The 27,837-nt window shown below is 44.1% G+C and overlaps 1 protein-coding gene across 1 annotated transcript in view; it reads left to right on the forward strand.

The window, feature by feature from the left end:
* The window catches only part of Pex7 (peroxisomal biogenesis factor 7), a 66,768-nt gene that overhangs the window by 34,047 nt on the left and 4,884 nt on the right, over positions 1-27,837 (forward strand). Inside the window, exon 9 of the mRNA XM_052169803.1 lies at positions 19,623-19,722. Within this exon, the coding sequence (XP_052025763.1) occupies positions 19,623-19,722 (100 nt within the window). The remainder of the gene's footprint in view (positions 1-19,622; positions 19,723-27,837) is intronic.

Consider the following 27,837-nt stretch of genomic DNA (forward strand, 5'->3'; position numbering starts at 1 on the left):
TTAGGTTGACCGTTTTGCCAATCTTCTCTTTCAGTGTTGGTCAGCAGGAGAAAGTCAGAGCCCCTGTGGCCATGTGATGTCCAGGAGAAGTATAGATTCAATAGGGTGTTGTACAGCTGTGATGTTAGGTGGACTGAGAGTGATAAGAACATTTTGGGGGCTGGTTGAGACAGGGTTTCCTGGTATAGCCCTGGCTGTCCTGGAACTTGCTCTGTAGACCAGGATGGCTTCAAACTCATAGAGCTCTCTGCCTACCCCTGCCTTCCAAGTGCTGGGATTAAAGACATGTGCCACCACCTCCTGGTGATAAATACATTTTTAACTTACAATATTTTCAACTTGTGATGGGTTTACCAGGATATTATCCCATTGTGATTCCAACTCTTTACATTGATTCCCCAAGATAATACTAAGTCTAAGTGTTTGATAATAGGGCAGTTGAGATGGCTCAGCAGGTAAAGCCCCCACCAGGCCTGATGGAGTTTTGTCTCTAGTCCCTAATGGTAGAATGAGAGAGCTGACTCCCTCTTCATACAAGCCGTGCCCAACAAGTGAATGAATGTAATACAGAATGAAAAATGTTTCATAGTGCGGTCTTGTGTTCTGTGAATGTTGTCATCATAGATTTCGGCATATTTTCCTTTTCTGCTTTCTGCTAGGCTGCTGGTTCTTTAGCCATGGTCTGCTTAGCCATGTTTGCTGTGCTAACAATGTATGAGCGTGATTTGCGTTTTAAGTGCTTGTTTTTTGTTTCATACCAAGAATATCAGACATTTCATTAATAAAATGAGCAAATTAAGTATGTGGTAGGTAACAACCTAAAAAAGGACATCCAATCATGATTTTACTGGAAAGATCAATATGCTGTCTTTTATGTTGTAGTAAATATGTTTCAGGTAGTACAGATAGAATTTTCATAGTTGATAAAGCTAAGGTATCACATTAGCCTCAGTTCACACTATTTTCATAGATACTCTAACCTTTATAATATTTTTATGCATGGCCTTTGGTAGTAACAAATCAACCCAAAACTTAATTTTTTAAGATACATATTTTGGCAAGAAGAATATGGTAAGAATTTAATACTATTGATATCAAACTGTGTGCATTCATGTTCTACCTGGAGTTGTAGACTGTATCAATGTTTTAAGTCTATTCGGTTACAAAATTATATAGATGTTGTGAATGATTCACATTGTGTCTGCCTACAGTCAGGAAGCTGAGACAAGACTGGGGCTAAGGAACCTTAAGGCTGGTCTTGCTCCAGTGAGGTCCTCCTTCAAGGGCCACCCCGTGCTGTGGTCCAACAGAGGACAGTTTACATTCAGACCATGTCAGGAAATGATAACAAGGAAGGCTGGAGAACAGAAACACCTTTCAGCTGTGTTGATTTTGCAAGAGGTATGTAGTCGTAAATGCAGGTAGGGAATAATTGGAGGCATGCTCATAGAATCATTAGGGCCAGCATTACTTGGATGCCCTAGAACGGAGGCGGGGTGTATACTACTGCCAGGCACATGAACTTGAGCAAGCCGCCTGAAGACTGTGAGGCTCGCACTCTACATTTGTATTGTGGAGGCCGTGGAGCAACAGCATGACATTGTTGTGATGACCCAGGGAGCTGACACACTAAGTGCTGAGTGTCCTGTCATTGTCAGCCTTAGAGGCAGAAAGGGCGGTCCCCGAAGACCATCTGTCTGTCTTTGGACATAAGGGCCATTTCAGCTCTCATGTTCTAGGATGAAGAAGTCACTTCTATTTTAGAGCAAGAACAGTCAGTCTACACTTGGCCTTCTGTTGCTCTCTTCCCCTTGGAGTTGGAAGAGAAGGAAAACCAGGGGTGGGATGTCACAGGGACTCGTCCTGTTCCTCCACATCCCCTACTCTTTAGAGAAACTTGAGACCATTCTCTGGGCTGGACATCTCTGAGTGCGATGGATGTGGACCTTTTAGTCAGCTGACTAGGACTGGAAGCTGCCCTTCCATTTCCCAGCCATAGAGAAATGGAATGGCGCCACCTTTGAAGAATGTTAGGGGTTTCAATGAGGTGCCCCAAGTGTCTAAAAAATAGCAGATGTTCTAAAATAGATGCTAATACTAAGTTTCCTATTTTAAAATGTACGTACCTCAGGGAGACTTGAGGTATTAATCATTCATGCTTTATCTATCATTACATTAATAAGATAATTATATTGTTCAAAGCCACTGAGGAGCCGTGTGAGTAGGAATTTTTATTGTCTCATGAAGGTGAGGTAGAAGCAGACCTGGCAACGTATGTATATAGTGCAGCAGGAACCAGAACAGGGTCAGGTGTGGCAAGGGATAGGTGCAGGGTGTTGTAAGATCTATAGCTAAGTGGCCATGTCTGTGTTTCACAGTTTATACTTAGTAATGCTTATTGCAAAGTTAATATTTATTTGGCATATTTAAACTATATACTCAGTTATTTAATCGAGTTATATTTAGTCTCTTATGCCATCCATCTCTTTCAGCCTTCATTTCCTCTGTAATTTTTATGACATTTAAATGTAATTAAATAGAGGCTGTTCATATCATGTCTGGTACATATAAAGTATTCAATAAATTTTAGTTTTCTTTTTAAGATTTTGTACTTCTGTTGTACTATTTCACAATAAATTATGTGCAATATTTATGACTAAGATTTATAAAACCTAGTAAAACCACAGACAATGCAAAATGCCTAAAATTTACTTTTAAATGATTTAGCAAAAGTATACACATACATGTATATATAAAGAGAGGAAGCTAAGAAAATATTGTAAATTTTTAATAATTGTGAACTAGAAGAAGGCTATATGGCATTTAAATTATTTTGCATGGATTAGATGCATGGATTGATAATTTCAAAATAAATTTCATGAAATAATAAAATATTTACTCATGCTAAATATGATACTAACATGTTTCTTACGAATGCCTTTTAATAGTGTGATTTGATATTTAATTTGGAGTAGGATAAGGATCAGTTATTTTATTGCAAAGTAGGAGGATGACTTTTAATTGGATTTTGCTAACTTAGAATCTGTACAAAATGTATTACCAATAAAATACCTTTATCACTGTCACATTCCCCCCTGGGACCTGCCTGTCTGGTGTCCTAGCTCTCCTGTGGTTGACGAGCTTTTGATCCTTGTGCTTATTAGCAGAGATTTCCACAGGCAGATGCTTCTTCTCTCCCTTCCCCTAAAAAAAGGTCAACCAAAGCAAACAGATCTTATAGCTGGCTGCAGGCTTGTCTCAGCACCGCTCACTTCTGCTGCTCCTAGCCCCTCCCACAGAAAGGTCGGGGGCGTGGCGGGGGGCGGGGAGGATAGACAGACAGCAAGCATGGCTGAGCGGTGGCCCTGCGGCCTCTCATCACTGCCTTTAAGACAGCGTCCAGGCTTTCTTCCTGTGCCTGACAGTATGATGGTAACCTTCTCTAGGCCTGCGGCTGAATTAACACAATGATCAAAGATGCATCGACACGCCACACCTTTGAATTAAACCTTTCTGTCAGCCAAGCATAGTTTTGTATGTTGCTTCACAGTTTGATAATATTTCTGATATTAGGAGAGTATCTCAATGTAGTTGTCTGGCTTTTTTGAAAGAAGGATATTTGTTCCCCTGTTTGTTTACTTCTTTCAAGGACACTTAGTTTAAATGTATTTTGTGTTAACAGAGCACATTGTTTGATTCCAGGATGAGCCTTGCATATTTTATTGTTTATCTCCAGCCACTGGGATCTGCTAAATAAATGTTTACAAATGTAAGTGAACTTAGATGAAAAATTATGACAACTGTGGTTATCCTAATGCTGAAAGCTCAAAAACATGATTTCACTTTAGTTATGTTTGAAGTAGGCCTCAACAAAACTGAATTTAACACATCCTGTTTGAAGGAAAAACTGCTTTTAAGGAGAATTGCTCTGTTTTGATGGGAAGTGCAATGGCCTGAAACCCTTGGGGAAGTTGTACTTGGGGCCTCATCAACACGTGGGTCACGCGTAGGTGTTTTCAGTTTGTCCTAGAGTTACAAAATAACATGTAAATGCCATAAATTGTTGATTATTTCCCAGATGATGTGTGTAAATCCTGTATCAGTTATTGCTGTATTGGAGAGATCTTATCATGAAGTGAATTATAGCTTTGTAAGTTAAATGTCCCATTAAAAAAAAATCAAAGTAATTTCCTACAAGATGGGAAAACATTCATTAGTTAAAGAAGAACTTGTGAGACCTTTTGATTTTACATACCCTGATGTTTGAGTACAGAACATTTTCAGAATTCTTTAGTCAAACAGTTTTCTTTAAGAGTCAACCCGCGTGCACGTGTAGTCTGCAGCCTGACACAAGTGTGAGACTAGCTGGAAAGGGGGCCAGTGGCGAGCCCGGCTTAGTGCGGTGTGAAGTTGCTTTGGATTCTGAATTGTGCTGATTAGTTCCAGGGCAACAGTTATGGATTGTGACAGATAGTTTTCATGACAGTTTTAAGGGTTCTTCTCTGTAGTTTCCATAAGGCAATGAAGTAAGTTTTGTTATGTGTATCTCTCTTTTCTTAAGGCTTTGTTTTTTGTTTTTTGTTTTTTTGCCTTGGCTCTGTAGTAGAGAGTAAAAGGCGTATCTGAGAAGGAAGGCTGGTTCAGTCAAGTCTGCGTATAATACTTAGGAGGGTGGAGTGCAGGGAGAAGCGACAGTGAGATGACGTGAGGGTGACTGCCCGGAATGAGGCTTTGGAGAGCTGCACTGGGGACGGTGGTAGGGACTGATCTGTGCAGTGCACTTTGTAAGAGTATGGAGGGAGTTGGGCAGAAAACCTCGGTCTTTCCTCCTCTTCGCTATTTGCACAAGAGTGAGCCTGTTTACTCAGACCCACTGGGTTCTACGAGTCAGCTGGTCATAGTTTAATATGCTCCGAAAGCTCAGGGGTAAATAATTCACGCTTGAGCTCTGTCCTGAAACGCCAGTCCAGAGAATGGATTCAGTTCAACAGAACGGGCTGTACAGAGAGTAGAAACAATAGTGATCTATCTTACACTCAGCAGGTCCTGGCCTTTCTGTTATTTAGGCTTGTGTGCGCCTGCATGTGCATGTGTGTGTAAAACAGAAACCTTTGCAGTTAGTGGGAAAGGGAGATGTTTCTCGGGACGAGAATCCACTGGCTCTGAGGGAAGACCTGAGGTCCTTCACTCTGTACACCCTGCTGCTGCTGCTGCTGCTGCTGCTTTCAGCCCCTCTTGGGGGCTGGTCACACTTTCATGTCCTGTCACAAGAGAAGCAGCAGCATTGTTGGTCTGTGTTTTCTGTGTTTCTCTCTCCGTCTTTGTCTGCCTCCTCATGTCTCCTCCCTTATCCTCTGTCTGTCTCCTTCTGTCTCCTCTCTATCTTTATGCCCAGTGTCTGCTGAGTAGGGAGCTGAGGTAAGAAAAGAGACTGACTAGAAGACAGTCTACTGCCGTACAGCTCTGGTGCATGAACTCACAGCTGTTGAGCTTCAGAATGAGGACATTAACTATTTCATGCAGTGTAGCTAAGAAGCAGTCAGAGCAGCTGGGCTGTGGTTGTGAGTTTAATGACTTTTACTATTTGGAGGTGATGCTCTAAAGCACACTTGCTGGAGAGCATCATCTACCTGTTCTGCAAAATTCTCACTAGCTCTGAGTTCCACTTTCCTATGGTGGTTAACAGTCCAAATGTGCATAGGCTGCTCTTATAACATTATTGATCAAGATACTGATGTTGATACTATTTCATAAGTGGGCCCATGACTTCCTCATGAGTCAGTGTTGGATTTTTATGAGCCATTAATCAATCAACTTCTTTTGTTACCACAGGGATGTCTAGTTTCTTGAAGTTCACTTGAAAAATAAAACTTTTCCAATTTTATTTCTTTTTTACTAAAATAATTATTTAAAATTGGGTTGCAACAAAGGTTTCATGATCTTTGTGCTAATAAACAATGAGCTTTACAGAAGCGTTTCCTTTCCTCCTCTTGTTGAGATGTGGCGTTCTGTATCCATCATCCTGCAATGCCTGTGGACCGTAGCCATGAGCACTCTCAGAGCCAGCCTTCCATCAACCTAATGGTTTTCTTTAATTCATCATGTACTCTGGACTTGATGCTTGCTCTGATGAATGGGAGCTTGCCTCTTGAAAATATTGATCTGATTAAGATTTTAATTGAAATATTATAATTAATTCATTTTGACAGAGGAGCTAAGTCCAGAATTTTTACTATGTTTCACCTTGAACATTTGTAAACATGGTATTACTTCTGGATATTTGTGGCTGTTGAAAAGTCATCTTTGAAAACCGTTGAGTAGTTTTCCAAAATTAACCATCAATTTGTTTTATATTACCAGACAATTAGAGCTTTTCAGTTTGAAACTTAATTTTTGTTACAGTTATTAGCTCCAGAATCAAAACAAAACAAAAAAACAAAATAGCTTTCCATTGGTGCAAATCAGCAGTCATTAGATACTGATAAATATGGATGAATTTTACCTCTTTGTAAAATTGTTTTGCTAGGCTATGATTTTTATTTTTAAACTCCCCTAAAAGCGGTAAGAATTAAACAGTGGGCCCATGCCATCATGAGTCTTAGTGTTGGATTTCATGTGCCATTAAACATTCGACTTCTTTTGTAACCACAGGCATGTCTAGTTTCTTGAAATTCACTGCAAAAGATGAGTGTGTTTGGGAACAGAGGAGCTGAGCAGTTGAGCTCATGCCAGTTAGGAAGAGAGTGCATGGGCTGAGTGCATACACAGATAGCAGGAGAAGGAGGAGCTTACACAGATAGCAGGAGAAGGAGGAGCTTACACAGATACCAGGAGAAGGAGGAGCTTACACAGATAGCAGGAGAAGGAGGAGCTTACACAGATAGCAGGAGAAGGAGGAGCTTACACAGATAGCAGGAGAAGGAGGAGCTTACACAGATGGCAGGAGAAGGAGGAGCTTACACAGATAGCAGGAGAAGGAGGAGCTTACACAGATACCAGGAGAAGGAGGAGCTTACACAGATAGCAGGAGAAGGAGGAGCTTACACAGATAGCAGGAGAAGGAGGAGCTTACACAGATAGCAGGAGAAGGAGGAGCTTACACAGATGGCAGGAGAAGGAGGAGCTTACACAGATAGCAGGAGGAGGAGGAGCTTACACAGATAGCAGGAGAAGGAGGAGCTTACACAGATACCAGGAGAAGGAGGAGCTTACACAGATGGCAGGAGAAGGAGGAGCTTACACAGATAGCAGGAGAAGGAGGAGCTTACACAGATAGCAGGAGAAGGAGGAGCTTACACAGATACCAGGAGAAGGAGGGGCTTACACAGATAGCAGGAGAAAGAGGAGCTTACACAGATAGCAGGAGAAGGAGGAGCTTACACAGATAGCAGGAGAAGGAGGAGCTTACACAGATGGCAGGAGAAGGAGGAGCTTACACAGATAGCAGGAGAAGGAGGAGCTAACACAGATAGCAGGAGAAGGAGGAGCTTACACAGATGGCAGGAGAAGGAGGAGCTTACACAGATAGCAGGAGAAGGAGGAGCTTACACAGATAGTAGGAGAAGGAGGAGCTTACAGAGATAGCAGGAGAAGGAGGAGCTTACACAGATAGCAGGAGAAGGAGGAGCTTACACAGATAGCAGGAGAAGGAGGAGCTTACACAGATAGCAGGAGAAGGAGGAGCTTACACAGATAGCAGGAGGAGGAGGAGCTTACACAGATAGCAGGAGAAGGAGGAGCTTATACAGATAGCAGGAGAAGGAGGAGCTTACACAGAAAGCAGGAGAAGGAGGGAGCTTACACAGATGGCAGGAGAAGGAGGAGCTTACACAGATAGCAGGAGAAGGAGGAGCTTACAGAGATAGCAGGAGAAGGAGGAGCTTACACAGATAGCAGGAGAAGGAGGAGCTTATGCAGATGGCAGGAGAAGGAGGAGCTTACACAGATAGCAGGAGAAGGAGGAGCTTACACAGATAGCAGGAGAAGGAGGAGCTTACACAGATAGCAGGAGAAGGAGGAGCTTACAGAGATAGCATGAGAAGGAGGAGCTTACACAGATAGCAGGAGAAGGAGGAGCTTACACAGATAGCAGGAGAAGGAGGAGCTTACAGAGATAGCATGAGAAGGAGGAGCTTACACAGATAGCAGGAGAAGAAGGAGGTTACAGAGATAGCATGAGAAGGAGGAGCTTACACAGATAGCAGGAGAAGGAGGAGCTTACACAGATAGCAGGAGAAGGAGGAGCTTACACAGATAGCAGGAGAAGGAGGAGCTTACACAGATAGCAGGAGAAGGAGGAGCTTACACAGATAGCAGGAGAAGGGGGAACTTACACAGATAGCAGGAGAAGGAGGAGCTTACAGAGATAGCAGGAGAAGGAGGAGCTTACACAGATAGCAGGAGAAGGAGGAGCTTACACAGATGGCAGGAGAAGAAGGAGGTTACAGAGATAGCATGAGAAGGAGGAGCTTTACACAGATAGCAGGAGAAGGAGGAGCTTACAGAGATAGCAGGAGAAGGAGGAGCTTACACAGATAGCAGGAGAAGGAGGAGCTTACACAGATAGCAGGAGAAGGAGGAGCTTACACAGATAGCAGGAGAAAGGGGAACTTACACAGATAGCAGGAGAAGGAGGAGCTTACAGAGATAGCAGGAGAAGGAGGAGCTTACACAGATAGCAGGAGAAGGAGGAGCTTATACAGATAGCAGGAGAAGGAGGAGCTTACACAGATAGCAGGAGGAGGAGGAGCTTACACAGATAGCAGGAGAAGGAGGAGCTTACACAGATAGCAGGAGGAGGAGGAGCTTACACAGATGGCAGGAGAAGGAGGAGCTTACACAGATGGCAGGAGAAGGAGGAGCTTACAGAGATAGCAGGAGAAGGAGGAGCTTACACAGATAGCAGGAGGAGGAGGAGCTTACACAGTTGGCAGGAGAAGGAGGAGCTTACACAGATAGCAGGAGAAGGAGGAGCTTACACAGATGGCAGGAGAAGGAGGAGCTTACACAGATAGCAGGAGAAGGAGGAGCTAACACAGATAGCAGGAGAAGGAGGAGCTTACACAGATGGCAGGAGAAGGAGGAGCTTACACAGATAGCAGGAGAAGGAGGAGCTTACAGAGATAGCAGGAGAAGGAGGAGCTTACACAGATGGCAGGAGAAGGAGGAGCTTACACAGATAGCAGGAGAAGGAGGAGCTTATACAGATACCAGGAGAAGGAGGAGCTTACACAGATAGCAGGAGAAGGAGGAGCTTATACAGATACCAGGAGAAGGAGGAGCTTACAGAGATAGCAGGAGAAGGAGGAGCTTACACAGATAGCAGGAGAAGGAGGAGCTTACACAGATAGCAGGAGAAGGAGGGTGCTTAAAGAGCTACCAGAAGGAGAGAGCTTACAGAGATAGCAGAGGAGAAGGAGGGAGTTTCTGAGCTCTGTTGTGCAAGTTCACATTATGCCGGTTCATCATTTCCTTAGGGTGCTGGTTTTAAATGGAAGGTGTTTGACTAATGGGGTTTTGGCATGGGCTTTAGTGTATAGGATTTTCTGTGTTCGAGAAGGTAGGGGGTAACTGAATTGATGCAGGCCTGTTTGAACCTTCTGAGTATTCATCAGAACTACACAGAGAATCATAGATGGTGTCTGCACATGATCTCTTGAGCTCCCTTGATTGAGTAAAGAGGTAGTGGGCATGGTGTTAGTAGACCGTGTACCCTTGGAACTGCTGCTCATTAGGTATGGTGTTGAGGATTGCAAGATTTTCCCTAGTCTACTCCCTAGGCTGAGAAATGAACTTACAGGACTGCACGTACCTTGAAATTTGGGTGATGATCAAAAGCATATTTGCATGAGCTTGTGTGTGTGTGTGTGTGTGTGTGTGTGTGTGAGAGAGAGAGAGAGAGAGAGAGAGAGAGAGAGAGAGAGAGAGAGAGGAAAGAGAGAGAGAGAGAGAGAGAGAGAGAGAGAGAGAATGAGAATACAGGGTGTCTCAGTGGAACTTGGTTCTCTGGATTAGGTTAGACTGGCTGCCTTTGAGTCCCCTGTCTTTGTCCTCTGGGGGATGGGCTGCAAGCACACACCACCATGCCATGCCTAGCTGTTTACATGGTCCTGGGAATGGAACTCAGGTGTTCATGCTTGTATGGCAAACACATTACTGATTGAACTATCTCCCCATACCCTCAAAGGCAAGTTTATAAAATAACATGAAAGCAGCGTCCACTGTGCTACACATGTAATCTTGCTGAAGATAAAGTGGAGACTCAGTCTTGGATCATCTTTATTTTTTTATTACTGAGAAGAAGGAGCTAACATTATATTTCATTGTTTTCTATTAATAATGTAGAAGAAAGCAGTCTTGTAGGCGAAGATAATTTTCATGAAATAACAGTGTTACTTTACCTTTGGGACTTTGTCTCTAACATATTTGTCCCTCCCCAGAGTTTTGCTGGGGTCAAAAGAGTGTGAATAAATCCTCATTTGTAGCAATCTTGGGGCAGTGATTCCCACAGTACCATCCTACGACAGCCGCCTGACCAGCACTTAGGACATGTTTCTTCCATCTTGGTCGATTCCAGAGCTTTTGAATGTGTAAGTCCCCCAGGTGATTCTGATGTGAGTTTACGTTTGAAAGCTGCTGGTCTGATAATCAGTGCCGCAGTTGTGGGGTAATGCCTCCCTCTACAGCGGGGACTCAGCCATGGTTGGTTTTTGTTGTTGTTGTTGTTGTTGTTGTTTGGTTTTTTTTTTTGTTTTTGTTTTTTTTTTTGTTTTTTGTTTTTTTTTACATTTCTTCTCAGTTGATTTCAGTGTAGCCAGAATCACTGCACTATTGATGGTGTTGGCTTTTTCTTTGTGCTTGAAAGTGCTTGTTGGTCTAAGGGGAGATTTTTCAGTTCCACGTCTGTTGAATACTTAAGAAGCACTGCGTTTAGATGGTGGCGCCTCCACTTAGTTCACTTAGTTCACTTAGTTCATCTCCTAGGAGGAGCTTTTCCAGGAGTGCCACTCAGTTGGAGTTTTCAGGCACAGATCTGAGGGATGAGCCCGCGGTCCGTTCTTTGGGAATCTGTGTGAGGCTGGCTTTTGTCATCTGTCACGTGCTCGGTGTAGTCCTTTATTTCTCCTTCACTCCTGGGCGTTCTTTGGCGAACTGTGGGTGGAGCAGACACCTTGTCCTCTCAGGGCTGGGATTGAACCCAGGGCCTTTCACATGCTAGCTTAGTGCGCTCACTTTATACATGCAAAAAGTGCAAAGAATAAGACTCTGTCCCTCAACTCAAGGAGCTTAGAGGTTACCAGAGGATGATAGAACTGTAAGTTAATCCACAGAGCCGGAAACGTGGGCTCATTCTGAATTTCTTTATTCCATTAATCATCCCATCTATCCTACTTAAATATATCTCCAGTCCATCGCTTCTTTGATCACCGTTCTCTCCAAATGAGCACTGCACAGTGAGTGCAGCGCCAGCTTAGGCTACACGAGGCAGGCTTCTCTGTCAGCACCTTCCTCGTCCTGAATCCGAAAGACGTGACATTTTCTGCTCTTCGATCTAGAGACTTGACCATTAGCAACACAAGTGGAGGAGATTATGGTGGTGCCATGTATGTAAAACTGTGAAACACAACTAAACCTAACACGTGTGCAACACCCTGAAAGTAGCCAAGGCAGGCCCTTGTGCCTCCCTGTCGCAGTAGCATCAGAGTTGATGGCTAGCTCATAGGCTGCAGTTAGTCCAGGGAAAGGATGACGTTTGAAGAGTGCTTTAAAGTTTTTGCTGAATTCACCTGTTGTCTAAACTTCAGAAGTGTTACTATAGATATTTCAGATCACATCTCAGTGAAGCAAAGTAGCTTCTGCTTAATTCTTAAAATAATTTTGATATTCTATTTAATAATGCTTTATACTTGCTTTGTTAAAGACCAGTGGAGTCAGAAAGCAAAAAGTAACTTGTAATATGATCTCCAATTCAAATGAAAAATGCTCTACAGTTCTGCCCTATTTTAATCATTGGAGTCTTGTCCAGTATTTACTTCCCAGCAGAGAGCTTAAATAGTCAGTGATTCTATCAGCCTAGAGACACAAAGGCACCAAGTACTATACATGCTGCACCAAAACAAACATTTCACTGGAAAACAATGTGCCTTATCTGCCCAGCTAATGGTGTCTCTGGGCGACTTCTACCAGAAAAGAGCAGCCCCTGTCCTGCTGTGGCGAGTCCAGAAGAAGGTTGCAAGGAAACACCAGGCTGCTCGCTGCAATACGGAAACCTAGAGAGACACACTTTGCCACTCCTAACTCTTGCTGGTGGGGCTTGAATGGAGTTTGTCACCATTCTGGAAGTGTACACACTGGAATATCCACCAGGGCCACTAATACAAGTATTTCTTCTGCTAAATCAGAGGCATTGAGGGAAGAAGTATTTCTTCTGTTATTAAAAACTGTTCACAATTTGGAGAAAAATTATAGTCTGCTGGCACACTGCCTAGTTTGTTTTTTCAGATTTACCACATTTAGTGATATTTTAAAAATATGTTTTAGTATACCAAAAATAAATTTAAATTGCAATATTAGTATGTGTGTATATGTATATGTGTGTATGTGTGCATATGTGTGTATATGTGTGTGTATGTGTGTGCATATGTGTGGGTATGTGCATATATGCATATGTGTGTGTGCACACATGCCCATGCACATTTTTTAACTTTCCTGGCTCTTGTTTCCCTTGCGAAACCGGAAGCTCCAGAGGTGGAGTAGAGCATAGCACCGTGGGGTGTCAGCCCAGCACCGTGGGGTGTCAGCCCAGCACCTAGGAGGCTAAGGCAGGAAATCAGGAGTTTAAGGCCAGCCTTGGGCTGGAGAGATGGCTCAGTGGTTAAGAGCACTGACTGCTCTTTCAGGGGTCCTGAGTTCAAATCCCAGCAACCACATGGTGGCTCACAACCACCTGCAATGGGATCAGATGCCCTCTTCTGGTGTGTCTGAAGACAGCTACAGTGTACTCATATACATTAAATAAATAAATAAATAAATCTTAAAACAAACAAGCAAACCAGCCTTAGATGCATATTCAGCTCAAGGCTACCCTGGGCTACACAAGACTTTGTCTCAAAAAGCTGAAGGAAAACAAAAAAGTGGCAGAGAAAAGAAAGAGAGGCCGCAGTTCCCCCTCCCCGCTGGCCCCTGTCCTGTCCGCTGTTCTGAATTACAGCCGCTCCTTCATTTTCACCTCAGGGCTTCTCCTGTGCCCTTCTGGGATGCGTTGGTAATAGCGGCTTGTTTTGGTGTTTTGCTTTGAGGCTTTTGGTTGTTTTTAAAATTGTAGGAACTTTTAACATGAATTTCATTTGAGGTCTCGATCTTTTTTTTTTATACAAACACTTGATGGATGTCCCTGAAGTTTTGGTGGCCGTGAGCCATGACTAGGCTTGGCGCTCCGAGGCCTGTAGGGTCCATTTAGTTGCATACTGAGCACATCCAACCGCCTCTCTCAGCCTCCGCCTGCTGGCAGCCGTTTGGATGGCTGCACACGTGTCCCTGTCCCAGGCCTTTGCAGCCCGTGACGCCCACGCTCTTGTTCTCATGCAGCACTGCCTTAAGTGGCTCGCAGCAGCAGTAATAGAAATTGTGTCCCTGGGTCCTGTCGCTCATTATTCTCTCTGACAACTTGTAAGAAGTTTACACTTCAGATAAAGATGACTTAGCTTACCCACTCTATGGAAATCAAAGAGTACCTGGGTTATCCCAGCTGACCACTAAAGGTCCGTTAGGTGACGCCAGTGACTGACGAGTGGCAGCTGGTGACACATCTCTGCGTGCTGAAGAGGTCTCAATACCATTTTTCATTATATAAACATAACCTCGTGTATAGTTTCTCAAAACGAGAGCCCTGTCCCGAGTGAGCAGTGTGCAGTATCCTTACAGACGCGCGTCAGGGCCTGCTGATGTGCTTCTTCCTGAGTGAGCAGTGAGCAGTGTGCTTACAGATGTGCGTCGGGGCCTGCTGATGTGCTTCTTCCTGAGTGAGCAGTGAGCAGTGTGTTTACAGATGTGCGTCAGGGCCTGCTGATGTGCTTCTGTCCTGAGTGAACAGTGAGCAGTGTGTTTACAGATGTGCGTCAGGGCCTGCTGATGTGCTTCTTCCTGAGTGAGCAGTGAGCAGTGTGTTTACAGATGTGTGTCAGGGCCTGCTGATGTGCTTCTTCCTGAGTGAGCAGTGTGCAGTGTGTTTACAGATGTGCGTCAGGGCCTGCTGATGTGCTTCTTCCTGAGTGAGCAGTGTGCAGTGTGCTTACAGATGTGCGTCAGGGCCTGCTGATGTGCTTCTGTCCTGAGTGAGCAGTGAGCAGGTGTTTACAGATGTGTGTCAGGGCCTGCTGATGTGCTTCTTCCTGAGTGAGCAGTGAGCGGTGTGTTTACAGATGTGCAGCAGGGCCTGCTGATGTGCTTCTTCCTGAGTGAGCAGTGAGCAATGTGTTTACAGATGTGCGTCAGGGCCTGCTGATGTGCTTCTGTCCTGAGTGAACAGTGAGCAGTGTGTTTACAGATGTGCGTCAGGGCCTGCTGATATGCTTCTTCCTGAGTGAGCAGTGTGTAGTGTGCTTACAGATGTGCATCAGGGCCTGCTGATGTGCTTTTTCCTGAGTGAGCAGTGTGCAGTGTGTTTACAGATGTGCATCAGGGCCTGCTGATGTGCTTCTTCCTGAGTGAGCAGTGAGCAGTGTGCTTACAGATGTGCGTCAGGGCCTGCTGATGTGCTTCTTCCTGAGTGAGCAGAGTGCAGTGTGCTTACAGACGTGCGTCAGGGCCTGCTGATGTGCTTCTTTCTGAGCAGTGAGCAGTGTGCTTATAGACGCGCGTCAGGGCCTGCTGATGTGCTTCTTCCTGAGTGAGCAGTGTGCTTACAAATGTGCGTCAGGGCCTGCTGATGTGCTTCTGTCCTGAGTGAGCAGTGTGCAGTGTGTTTACAGATGTTCGTCAGGGCCTGCTGATGTGCTTCTTCCTGAGCAGTGTGCAGTGTGCTTACAGATGTGCGTCAGGGCCTGCTGATGTGCTTCTGTCCCAAGTGAGCAGTGAGCAGTGTGTTTACAGATGTGCGTCAGGGCCTGCTGATGTGCTTCTTCCTGAGTGAGCAGTGAGCAATGTGTTTACAGATGTGCGTCAGGGCCTGCTGATGTGCTTCTTCCTGAGTGAGCAGTGAGCAGTGTGTTTACAGATGTGCGTCAGGGCCTGCTGATGTGCTTCTGTCCTGAGTGAACAGTGAGCAGTGTGCTTACAGATGTGTGTCAGGGCCTGCTGATGTGCTTCTGTCCTGAGTGAGCAGTGAGCAGTGTGTTTACAGATGTGCGTCAGGGCCTGCTGATGTGCTTCTTCCTGAGTGAGCAGTGAGCAGTGTGTTTACAGATGTGCGTCAGGGCCTGCTGATGTGCTTCTGTCCTGAGTGAGCAGTGAGCAGTGTGCTTACAGATGTGCATCAGGGCCTGCTGATGTGCTTCTGTCCTGAGTGAGCAGTGAGCAGGTGTTTACAGATGTGCGTCAGGGCCTGCTGATGTGCTTCTGTCCTGAGTGAACAGTGAGCAGTGTGCTTACAGATGTGCGTCAGGGCCTGCTGATGTGCTTCTGTCCTGAGTGAGCAGTGAGCAGTGTGCTTACAGATGTGCGTCAGGGCCTGCTGATGTGCTTCTGTCCTGAGTGAACAGTGAGCAGTGTGCTTACAGATGTGCGTCAGGGCCTGCTGATGTGCTTCTGTCCTGAGTGAGCAGTGAGCAGGTGTTTACAGATGTGTGTCAGGGCCTGTTGATGTGCTTCTGTCCTGAGTAAGCAGTGAGCAGTGTGCTTACAGATGTGCATCAGGGCCTGCTGATGTGCTTCTGTCCTGAGTGAGCAGTGAGCAGGTGTTTACAGATGTGCGTCAGGGCCTGCTGATGTGCTTCTGTCCTGAGTGAACAGTGAGCAGTGTGCTTACAGATGTGCGTCAGGGCCTGCTGATGTGCTTCTGTCCTGAGTGAGCAGTGAGCAGGTGTTTACAGATGTGTGTCAGGGCCTGCTGATGTGCTTCTGTCCTGAGTGAGCAGTGAGCAGTGTGCTTACAGATGTGCATCAGGGCCTGCTGATGTGCTTCTGTACTGAGTGAGCAGTGAGCAGGTGTTTACAGATGTGCGTCAGGGCCTGCTGATGTGCTTCTTCCTGAGTGAGCAGTGTGCAGTGTGCTTACAGATGTGCGTCAGGGCCTGCTGATATGCTTCTGTCCTGAGTGAGCAGTGAGCAGGTGTTTACAGATGTGCGTCAGGGCCTGCTGATGTGCTTCTTCCTGAGTGAGCAGTGTGCAGTGTGTTTATAGATGTGCGTCAGGGCCTGCTGATGTGCTTCTTCCTGAGTGAGCAGTGTGCAGTGTGCTTACAGATGTGCGTCAGGGCCTGCTGATGTGCTTCTTCCTGAGTGAGCAGTGTGCAGTGTGTTTACAGATGTGCATCAGGGCCTGCTGATGTGCTTCTTCCTGAGTGAGCAGTGTGCAGTGTGCTTACAGATGTGCGTCAGGGCCTGCTGATGTGCTTCTTCCTGAGTGAGCAGTGTGCAGTGTGTTTACAGATGTGCGTCAGGGCCTGCTGATGTGCTTCTTCCTGAGTGAGCAGTGTGCAGTGTGCTTACAGATGTGCGTCAGGGCCTGCTGATGTGCTTCTTCCTGAGTGAGCAGTGTGCAGTTTGCTTACAGATGTGCGTCAGGGCCTGCTGATGTGCTTCTTCCTGAGTGAGCAGTGTGCAGTGTGCTTACAGATGTGCGTCAGGGCCTGCTGATGTGCTTCGGTCCTGAGCAGTGAGCAGTGTGCTTACAGATGTGCATCAGGGCCTGCTGATGTGCTTCTTCCTGAGTGAGCAGTGTGCTTACAGACGTGCGTCAGGGCCTGCTGATGTGCTTCTGTCCTGAGTGAGCAGTGAGCAGTGTGCTTACAGATGTGCATCAGGGCCTGCTGATGTGCTTCTGTCTTGGTGGCCGCTGGAAAGCTTAGCACCTTCAAGCCTCTTCCTGCCAAGCACTTTGGCTTCATGGGATGTATTGTTATTTATTAATCTCATTGAAGGGTCCAGCTCACTTTCCTACCTTTAACTTTTCCTTAATTCATTTTTGTTGTACTAAATGCATATTTTAAAAACCATTATGAATGAATGGTTGGGACATTTTGGATACATATGCAAAATCATCTGATTATTGTCTCAAGTAATGCAAATTAGTGTCTAACTAGTTTTTAGAAACAAAACCGTACAGTTACAAGTTTACTTTTGCTTCTGTAAACATCATTAAGATTCAGAAAATTTGGTCTTGGTACAATTCACTGTCTAGGAACAAGTATGCAAAACCAAGAAAACTACCATTAGCATTTCTGAGGTCTGTGGCTTGTACCCTCAATTTATTTTGAAAAGAAACATTTTCAAAAGCAAAATTTTCTCCCTAAATATTCTGTAGTTCTCCATAATCAGATAAATGAGCTATTTGTTTAGTATCTCTCTGCTACCCACACAGGAGATTATCCATGGCAACAGTCCTTTTCAAAACTTAATAAGGCCAGCACCGTGTTTATTAGGGAAATAATACCACCAGGTTAAACAAACCGTGACTGTTGGTTTTGTCTGTTTGCTCTCTCTCAGAGAGGCCAGCCCAGCCTCCAGCACGGGCCACATTGTACATCATTAGAAAAGCTGAATTACGAGATGATTCCTAGGGCTCTGAATGTGCTGTTCTATAGTGTATTTAGAATAAATAAAACGATGTTAAGCAGACAACGCTTTAGAAAGCTCAAGTACTAATTTATGTTTTGAAAATAGAGAAAACATTTCTGAACAACAGAAATCAGAGCTGTATTATGGTAAATATTGTCATTCTCAGTTTGTAAAAGAGAAGTAGAATATAAAATACTGGCTTGACTCTGGAAATGACATTGATTGGGAATCCCTGAGAAAGGCTGTGCCTGAAAAGGGAGTTTCAGAATTTACAGAAATAATTCACAAGAGAGCAGATTCATTTTAAAGAATTTGAATTGCTGTTGAAATGTAAATTAAACCTAAGTGTTTTTCATGTTACTTGCTAAGAAATGAAATAGAATTTAAGAATCACAAAGTGTTAAGAGTTCATCTAATCCAGTGTCCTTGTTTCCCAGGCACGATTGCTCTGAAAAACACCTAGGAAAGAAAGCACTGTTTCTATCCTAAATGACCTTCAGAATTTAGCAATTTTTTTTCTAAACAAAAATGTTCTGAACTTCCATTTTCTAAGCTATCAAAATGAGAACACAGTAGTTTTTTTTTAAGGTTTGACAGATTAGTAATTCTATTTTGTTCTTTGATCTTTTAGAATGGGGTACATACTTTTTCCTTATTAGATGTTTTATTTAAATCAATGGTGGGTTGGGCATTGGTGTATTAGTTGAGCCTGTTGTGATAAAATCTTTTCTATGCCATATATCTACTTGTTAATAGAAATGTTTTAGCACTTGTATTTTCTTTTTAGCTGTATCTTCTTTTTTTACACTTTGTATTAGATATTTTATTCATTTACATTTTTTTTGTTGTTTTTGTTTTTTGGATTTGGTTTTTTTGAGACAGGGTTTTTTGGTATAGCCCTGGCTGTCCTGGAACTCACTCTGTAGACCAGGCTGGCCTTGAACTCAGAAATCCGCCTGCCTCTGCCTCCCAGAGTACTGGGATTACAGGTGTGCGCCACCACAGTCCAGCTTTATTTACATTTCAAATGCTATTACCTTTCCTCATTTCCCTTCCAAAAATCCCCTATCGCATCCCCCCCTCCCTGCTCACTAACCCACCCACTCCCACTTCCCAGACCTAGCATGCCCCTACCCTGGGGCAATGAGCCTTCACTGGTCCAAGGGCTGCTTCTCTCATTGTTGTCCAACTGGGCCATCCTCTGCTACCCCTGTGGCTGGAGCCATGGGTCCCTCCATGTGTACTCTTTGGTTGGTGGTTAAGTTCCTGGGAGCTCTGGGGGTACTGGCTGGTTCATATTGTTGTTCCTCCTATGGGCCTGCAAACCCCTTCAGCTCCTTGGGTCTTTTCTCTAGCTCTTCCTTTGGGGACCCTGTGCTCAGTTCAATGTTTAGCTGACAGCATCCGCCTCTGTATTTGTCAGGCACTGGCAGGACCTCTCTGGAAACAGCTATATCAGACTCCTTTCAGCAAGCACTTGTTGGCATCCACAATAGTGTCTGGGTTTGGTAACTGTATATGGGAAGGATCCCCAGGTGGGGAAGTTTCTGGATGGTCTTTCCTTCAGTCTGTGCTCCACACTTTGCTTCTGTATCTCCTCCTGTGGGTATTTTGATCCCCCTTCTAAGAAGCACTGAAGCATCCACACTTTGGTCTTCCTTCTTAAGCTTCATGTGGTCTGTGAATTATACCTTGTGTATTCCAAGCTTCTGGGCAAATATCCACTTATCAGTGAGTGCACACCATGTGTGTTCTTTTGTGATTGATACTCCATCCATTTGCCTAAGAATTTCATGAAGTCATTGTTTTTGATAGCCAAGTTGTATAAATGTATCCATTTCTATATCCATTCCTCTGTTGAGCTCTTGTATTTTCTTTTTCTCTTCTCTCTCTTTTTATTGTTACAGATTCTGGAATTTTTCGAAGCCTGATCCGCTTCTGGAAACAGTGGAGCATCACACAGAGTTTACTTGTGGCCTAGACCTCAGTCTCCAGAGCCCCACTGAGGTAATGGGCACAGTTTCATGGTTTTTCTACGTGCACAGTTGATAACCAGCTCTGACCTGGAAGCCGCGGCCCTTAGGCCGTGTACTCAGCTAACCTGAGTGTCTCTGCACGGGAGTGAACGTGGGAGGGCAGGGAACAGAGGAGGCAGGAGAGTGCCTCAGAGTTTTCCTCAGGTCTATCTTTTGTATCATTTGGGGAAAGAGGGAAGGTTTGAGTTCTCTAACAGGAAACAGAACCTTTCTTCAAAATGTCCTGTCTGAAATGCTGAAGACATTGGCATCTCCCCGAAGCAGGAGGAAAGGGAAGAGGAAAGGGGCATGTTCTGTCCCCAGAGCTTGGCAGCAGTCGGGAGCCCGCTGTCCTCCTCTCAGCACAAGGCAGGGATAGCTGACAGACTCTCTCTGGACTGTCTCCTCATCCCCACACCTCAGGCCCAATGGGAGACCTCAGACAGAACAAAGCAGGAGAAAATTTCTCTTTTAGTCAATAAACTAGTATTTCCTCTTCTGTCCTCTTGAGAACTTGAGATATTTTTTCAGAGTTCATTAAAAGGCTGTTTTAGTGTTACAAATGGTTAAGATCAGTGGGCAGTAACCTCCTATGTTGAGTGGTAAAGTGCTTGACCCCACAGACTGACAGTATCAACAGGACATGCTAATGCTTGGGGATTCTAGGCTGACTAAACTTTTGCTTCTGTGCTGAATTTTAGAGGTTAAAAAGAAAAATCCCATTCTTCACTATTCTATCCACAACTACACAGCATTATTATTTTACTTCAGGAACTTAACAACACAATTCTTTTTAAAATAGTTCCAATAAGCTTTTGAATATCCACATTATCAGTAAAATAATTGTTTTAAACTGGCTTAATAACCTATCAAAAAAGAATGAAGGAGAATTGTCTTTAGTCTAAATATAATGTGCCTTAAATGATCTAGCTCCTTTTCTGAAAAACATTGGTTATTGGTAGTTGAAAAGAAGGTATTTGTATTTACTTGCTAACCTAATTTTGAAAAGGCTATAATATACCATTGAGACATGGCAGTACTAAAGGATCAGACACAAATGTACATTGAGAATCCCCTGATACGTAGTTTTATTACCTGTTCTCTGTAGATGCCTCCCAGATCTGGGGTTGTACCTGTAGCTCCTCTGTGCTTGCTTGTGGTGGTTCTTTATGCCAGCCTGAAAAATATCTACTGTTTCCTAGATCTCCTATAGACTGGGGTTATTAAAACTGGCCAATCAGAGGTTTGTCAATCAACTAGAACATGCATCCTTAAACAATAAGAGATTTTATTGCAAGGCATCTATTTGTCTGTAGCTTGGCAATTGATGAGTATCAATAACGTTTGGTTAACAAAATTTCATTTGTACTAAGGCAGTGTAGTTGTTGTTGAGAGCATCTAGGAGTGGAGAAGCAGGGTCTTTACCTTGTAGTTCATAATTCAGATGTGCCGGACAGGAGACCATGGAGATAGGATTATTCCTCTCAGATGTTCCTTCAACATACATTTTCATGTGTAGGACCTCGTGGAGGTACTGATTGGAGACATTAGAGGAGGAATAAAAAATAAACATGTCTCCTGCCATTATAAAGAAGTTAGACTAGTAAATCGGACCATTGGGTGGCTGTGATAATCTGAGAAGGGTATGTAATTAGAATAGATATTTGACTTAAGAGATCTAGAGGAACTGAGGATTCTCTCAGATCTGGTTGAGTGAGCAGATATTGAGGGTATGAAAAGGAAATAAGTCAACGGGCAATGATGATAGCTTGCCACAGCCCCTGCGATAAGGGAGGAGCTAGCACAAGGGAATGAAAAGGCGTGTATCTTCCTGCCTTACAATAATAGCTTTTAAATGCTAGAATTTAAAAATTTGGATGGGCTTACTTACCATATTTTTAAAATGCTGAATGTGAGATAACTAACAGAATTTTGTATTTTCCCCATATCAATATGTGTTCAGACTGTTAAAACAAAATACCACAGGCTAGGTAGCTTTATTTTGGTTAGACCAGAAGTCCTAGCTAAAGGAACAAGGTCAGTTTCTGGCAAGGGCTCACTTCCTGACTTGGTGGCCACCTTGTAAAGAACAGCAAGAAAGTCATTGTGACTGGACCCTAGAGAACAAGGTGAAAAATGAGGGGACACGTGAAGAGATGGGGATTGTCTGTGTAGGGTGTACAGACCACACTGGATTTGATATAATGAAAGAAATGGGTAAAATTTGATTTGTCTTTGAAAGACAGTTCTGGTAGCTGTGGGTTAATAGACTAAAGTGAACCAGAAAGCCAGCTTGGAATCTCTGGGGATTACCTGGAGAGAAAGGATATTGGTGAGTTAGAATCCTTGAGATGGAAAGATTGATAATGTACTAGACTGAAGTGTGTTCTGCATGCTAGGACTTTCCTATGGTTCTACCTAAAACTTTGAAGATAGAACAGTGGCACTCACTAATGAAGTTGGCAGAGGTGCCCCTTGGAGGCCAGGAGGGCAGTGTTCTGATCCTGGAGCTAGGGCACAAGCAGGCAGGGTGAAATAGGAACAGTTACGAGGTGTGCCTGAGTGGCTGAGGGATGTATCAAGCATTCCCATCTAAGAATAAGGGCCTGAGTCAGATTCCCACACCCCAAGGGCACCCACAAATAGTAGTGTGTGTCTGTAATCCCAGCACTGACAGCAAGGTGGGAGGCAGAGACAGTAGAGTCTACAGAAGTGCTTGGGTCAGCTGGCCTGGCCTGTGCAACAAACAGTGAGTAGGAGACTCTGTCTCAGTCACACAGTAGAAGGTGAGGACTAACCCCTGAAATTGCCCTTTGACCTCCATGTGTACCTACAATTATACATCCACACATAAGCCGTGCGCATGTGCACACATGTACACAGTTTTTTAAAAAGACTAAAGTTTGAGACATCTCATTTTAGATATTTAAATGGGATATCTGGTAGACAGAATCAGCCTTGTTCATGGGGGATAGCTTATAAGCAAAAGTATAAATGGAGTGATAGACCTTGGGCATGAGGAATTAGAAAGACACCATTGTAAAAGACATCATTCTTCTGACTATATTTAAAGTTATATTATCTGAGGGTAATTGTAACAGTCTCAGTATAAATGTATAAAACCTTTAAGAAGTTTAGAAAAATGGATGGTTGACCAAAACTTTTAAGGGAAGATGAAATAAATAGGTATCTCTCCATAATAGCCAACACAAGACTGAAAGCACCTCGTCCACAGTTAGGACATGACAGGACACCCTTACACTTGTTGTTTAGAATATCTGTAGAAGTCGTAGCAAGAGGAATTGAACAAGAAAAAGAAATGAAAGGCACTGGGGAAGGACAGACAGTGCTGCAGTTACGAGCACGTGGTGCTTTTGCAGAGGATCTGGAGTGGGTCTCTCCCACGCGATGGCACAGAACCACCCAGCTCCAGTTCCAGGGACCCCGATCCTCCTCTAACCTTCAAAGCACCCAGTCTACACGTGACATACACACGTACACTCAGACACATAAAATAAATACAACATCTACATTGAAAAAGAAAAGTAAAATTAATCTCTTCCCTGATCATTTGCTCTTGTATGTAAAAACCTTTAAGCCCAACATATCAACAATTGTTCTTGTAAATGGTCTAAGCCTCCAGTTAAAGGCACATTAAAAGCAAGAGAATGCTGGAGAGTAGGTTTTGGTTAAGACTTTTGAACTATTAGACTATTATTGAAGAAAAGACGTTCCAACACTGAGTCCTAAGACCCACTTACATTCTGTCTTTTCTTTCATGTTCATACCATACTCTTGACTGTAAATTTATGCTTTTTCGTTTCCATTTTATTTATATTTTTTTTTAGACACTAACCTTTCTTTCCTTTCAAGCTAGGATGATGATCTCAACCAGTATTTCTCCTTTTGTCACGTATGTAACTTTAGCAGAGTTAGAACACATTTGGTTTTCTTCCTCCAAGTTCTACTGTGGTTCAAACCTAGGGCCTAACAAATGCTGAACTGTGGGTCTCCCTGCTCTGGGTTCTGGAGTCCTCTGAGTGCATTCTGTGAAAAACTCCCAGGAGGCAGATCAAGTTTACTTAGGGTTGATTCAAGGGGGACGAGGGTAGGAACACCCAGGATGGGCAAAGCATATTGGCTGGGGGCTTAGGGTACCTGGAAAGCCTCATTAGCATGGGGAAGCAGTTCAGGAACCTCAGATACTGGATGAACAGGTTTTTTCAGGAGAAAGGAGATTGATCCTATAATCTAATTGAGGCTGGGTGGCATTCCTCAGGTAGGAGGGTGTATGGGTGGGCTTGGAATTCTCCAGACAAAGTCAGAAGGAAAGGAGTCTCCCTTATTGCTCTGAGCACAGAGGTGATCCAGTCAGTTTTCCCACACTGAACAAGCACTCCCTCCCACTCTCCCTCCCCCTCCTCCTCCCTTGCACTCTCCCTCCCCTTCCTCCTTCCTCTGTCCCCCTCCTCTTTCTCTCTTTTACTACTTAAAACTACTCCACAGTTTAGTGGTTTCAACCACTTCGCTACTTGCTCACAGGTTTGAGTCAGCAATTGGAGCCTATCATTTCTTTGTGTTGGTCTCACCTGGGCCCTCACGTGGCTCCTGACAGTTGGCAGCTTAAATGGAGCGTGGTGACTTGTCGTGATCTTATCACATTTGTCTGGTTGGCATCCAGGCTGTGAGTCTTTTGGAGAATCGTGGCTTCATCCAGCCATTGTGTGCTTCTCAGACAGCAAGTGCAGAAGAGGCGAGGCACCTTGGGACTGACCTCGAAGTCACAGGCCACTGTTTGGGACTTGAGCTTTAAGGATCGGGAAAGAGTTTGTAGTTAAGTTTGCCATGTTCTCCATTGCTGATGGCTTTGATGGCTGAGGTTAGTTTCCATGTCTCTTAATTACCCTTCTTACAGTGTGTGACCACTGATTTCAAGCCATTGCAGTTTTATCCTTTGTTCGTCTTCTCTTAGAAAGTAGCTCTCCCCTCTCAGGATCTCTCTCACTCAAACACGTCTCTGCCTTGTGATCTTAACAGACCTTGCTGATGTTATCTGTGAATTGAGTAGTATTTATAATCCTCATTCTTAATGTCTCTATTCTTAAAGATCTGAGAACACAGGTCCAAAGGCGGTCTTTTACCACCTTTCTTCTTGACAGTGTTAAGATCTTCTATTTAAAGGTTTAAAACCTGACAAATAAGATGTCTGCGGCACTCTTTAAGGATAATTGCTGAGAAAAACTCTTCGTCTTTCCTCGTTAACTAGCTTAGCGACCTGCACTTAAGACATTTTTCCTTTGATATTTTTCTCTGTGATCATGATTCATATAGTCCTTGCATTCTCTTTCTTCCTTTATCCTCGCTATGTCTAAATGGGAGAGCCCGTTTCTGTTGTGAGGTCTGTGATACTTGGCCTGTAATATGCCCACTTATATAACTGAAATTCCTTTTATATATTAATTTATTTTTAGAACTCCTGACTTTGTGCTGTAGCATAAGTTCTGATCTTTTGAATGCTCACTGATTCTTAGTTCACAGAGTGTACCAAGTGCAGATTTATGTATGTTTCTTTACACATTCTTCCACAGTTCTTTCTTTGGGAACATGGATATTATTACTTTATTTCAATTTATCATCTCTATGTATTTAATAAAAATTAACTATTTTTCTCATGAAATTCCAGCAGTTACATTTGAAAGATTTATATGGTTTCTCTAGAAAACATCATAAATACTGGGTTTTTAGTAAACTCAGTTAAAAAAAGATTTAAACTTTGAATTTGAGTATAAGTTTTCTAATTTAAAAAATGCACATTTACCTCACAAGCATAAGATCTAGAATTCAGCCCTCCAAACCAACAAGCATCTGAGTTAAAAACATGATCTAGTTGTTTGTGACACACACCTGTAGCATCAGCACTCCAGAGCAGAGAAGCAGGAGACTTGCTACCCAGGTGAGTCCAGTCAAGATTACATCCTGCGACCTTGTCTCAGAGTCAAAGAACTACTAAAATGGAAAACATACCTCACCCCAAGAAAAAGATGGAGTCATCCTTTACCAAAGGGTTGCTCATTGAACTTGGAGATCCATGTCTTTCAGATGAAGGAACTAGATAAGGATTAGATCTCGATGGTAAACTGTCCTGGATAGGTGGCTCCAGAATTTGATGAAATATCCTGCTTAGGATTTTTTTGTTTTTATTTTTTTCAACTTGACACAAGATAGTGTCACCTCAGAGAAACCTCTGTTAAGAAGATGTCTCAGTCAGATTGCCCGTATGCAAGTCTGTAGGACATGATTAATGGGACAGGGTAGCGCACTGTGGGTAGTGCTAACCCTACTCAGGCGGGCCTGGGTGGCATGAGAAAGCTAAGCCACAGGGAGTGAGCCAGTCGGCAGCCCTTCTCCATGTCTCTGCTTCAGTTCCTGCCCTGACTTCCCCTCATGCTGGACCACAAACTGCATGCTCACAGGAGCCCTCTGCCCCTGAGGTTGCTGCTCAGTGTTTGATCACAGTAGTAGAACAGGACAGTGCGCCGGCTAATCTTACTCCCCACTCCCAGCCAGGGAGCTGGCCCAAGTCCTGCCCAGCTTCTTGTCCCTTCAGCAGTTCTGCTGCGTGTGTTGTGCTGTCGGCAGTTCTGTTGCGTGTGTTGTGCTGTCAGCAGTTCTGCTGCGTGTGTTGTGCTGTCGGGTGCTCCTGCTCTTTTGAGCATCGTCCTGCTGCTTCTCGTTCACGGTCTTGTGGAGGCAGCATCTCGTGCACAACCTTACCCACAAGTCTCTGCCTTTCACTGGTTGCAGATACCCTTCCCTGTCTTTCCATCTGTTAATTAAAGGCCACCATGCTAATCTTTCTTTTGTTATTAAATGATTTTCCAATTTCTTTCTTCTCCAGAAACAGCTATTCACAGTTTTCCTCTTAAGTTGTAACTTCTAACTTATGATTTCCTCTTAAGGAATAACTTCACCTTGGGGCTATCATTTAATCCCTTGCTAGTGACTATTGACCCAGTTCCCCAGTTACCTTTCCCATGTAGGCTGTGTGTGTGTCTTGCTTTTGCTCCAGCATTCCTAAGCTGGTTTAGAAACCTGACTGTACAGTGACGTCATCTAGAAACCTCTGATCTCATCTACATTTCCTTCTTTCTTTACATCCTCTAACTTCAGCTTGGCGTCATGTCTAGGCAGGCAGGATCTTCAGACATGGAATTCACTCACCTCACTCAGAAGGACTAACTGGGTGGGTGCTGGTGCTTGCCTAGCATTGTTGGGGGAGGGGGTGTCAGCACTGTGTTACTGTGCTACTGGCCTGTAGCAGAGCAGTCTTAATTTGCAGATCCGCACAGTTAAAGTTGTCACTATGTCATCTTTGCCTAGAAACCTTCATAGGGAATCTTCAGAATCTGAACTTTTAATTTTTGCTTCCAAGATACGTTATAAATTGTGTTCCTTTCTAGCTCGGCTCTTACTTCCTTTGCAGCCGTTGCAGACCAGTTACATTTTATTTGCTCTGCTCTCACCTCTCCCGGTAACAAAGTCTGTCCGTCTTTCACCTTCAGGAAGATACAGTTCTCCCCTCCCTTTCTGCCCTTCTCTACTTTTTAACTTAGGAATAACTGCTTTAAATTTTAAAAAAAAGTTCTTTTGATGTTAGAAGCTACAATATAGAATAGTGTAAAGTACTAGATATTTATGTGTGGTATGTATTATATAAGTGAATGAGTGAGTGAGTGAATGAATGAATGAGTCTAGAGGATTCTTCAAGTGTACTGGTCAGCTGTTTACTTTTGCACTGATTACTGTGAGGCAGGCCCCTGAGGCTGGATGTCGGCCTGCCCAGTCTTGTGCAGAAAGCCTGGAGGAGGCTGGGAGCTCTGCCCTGCTGTCCAGGCTGGAAGCCCTACGAAGGAGGGAGGGAGCTGCACCAGTGAGCCTGTGCAGAGTGCAAGGAGCAGGCGGAGGCAGAGGCAGCTTCTCCCCTCCCTCACCTGGGCTGGACCGCACAGACCCCTGCAGGTGACAGCCAAGGCCGGCATGTGCTGACCAGGAAGAACCTGCCCTCTCAAAGTGTAAAGTTGACCACTGGTGATTTCCCTCCAAGCCC

This window comes from Apodemus sylvaticus, chromosome 23 (genome assembly GCF_947179515.1).
Source record: "Apodemus sylvaticus chromosome 23, mApoSyl1.1, whole genome shotgun sequence".
Classification (NCBI taxonomy): Eukaryota; Metazoa; Chordata; class Mammalia; order Rodentia; family Muridae; genus Apodemus; species Apodemus sylvaticus.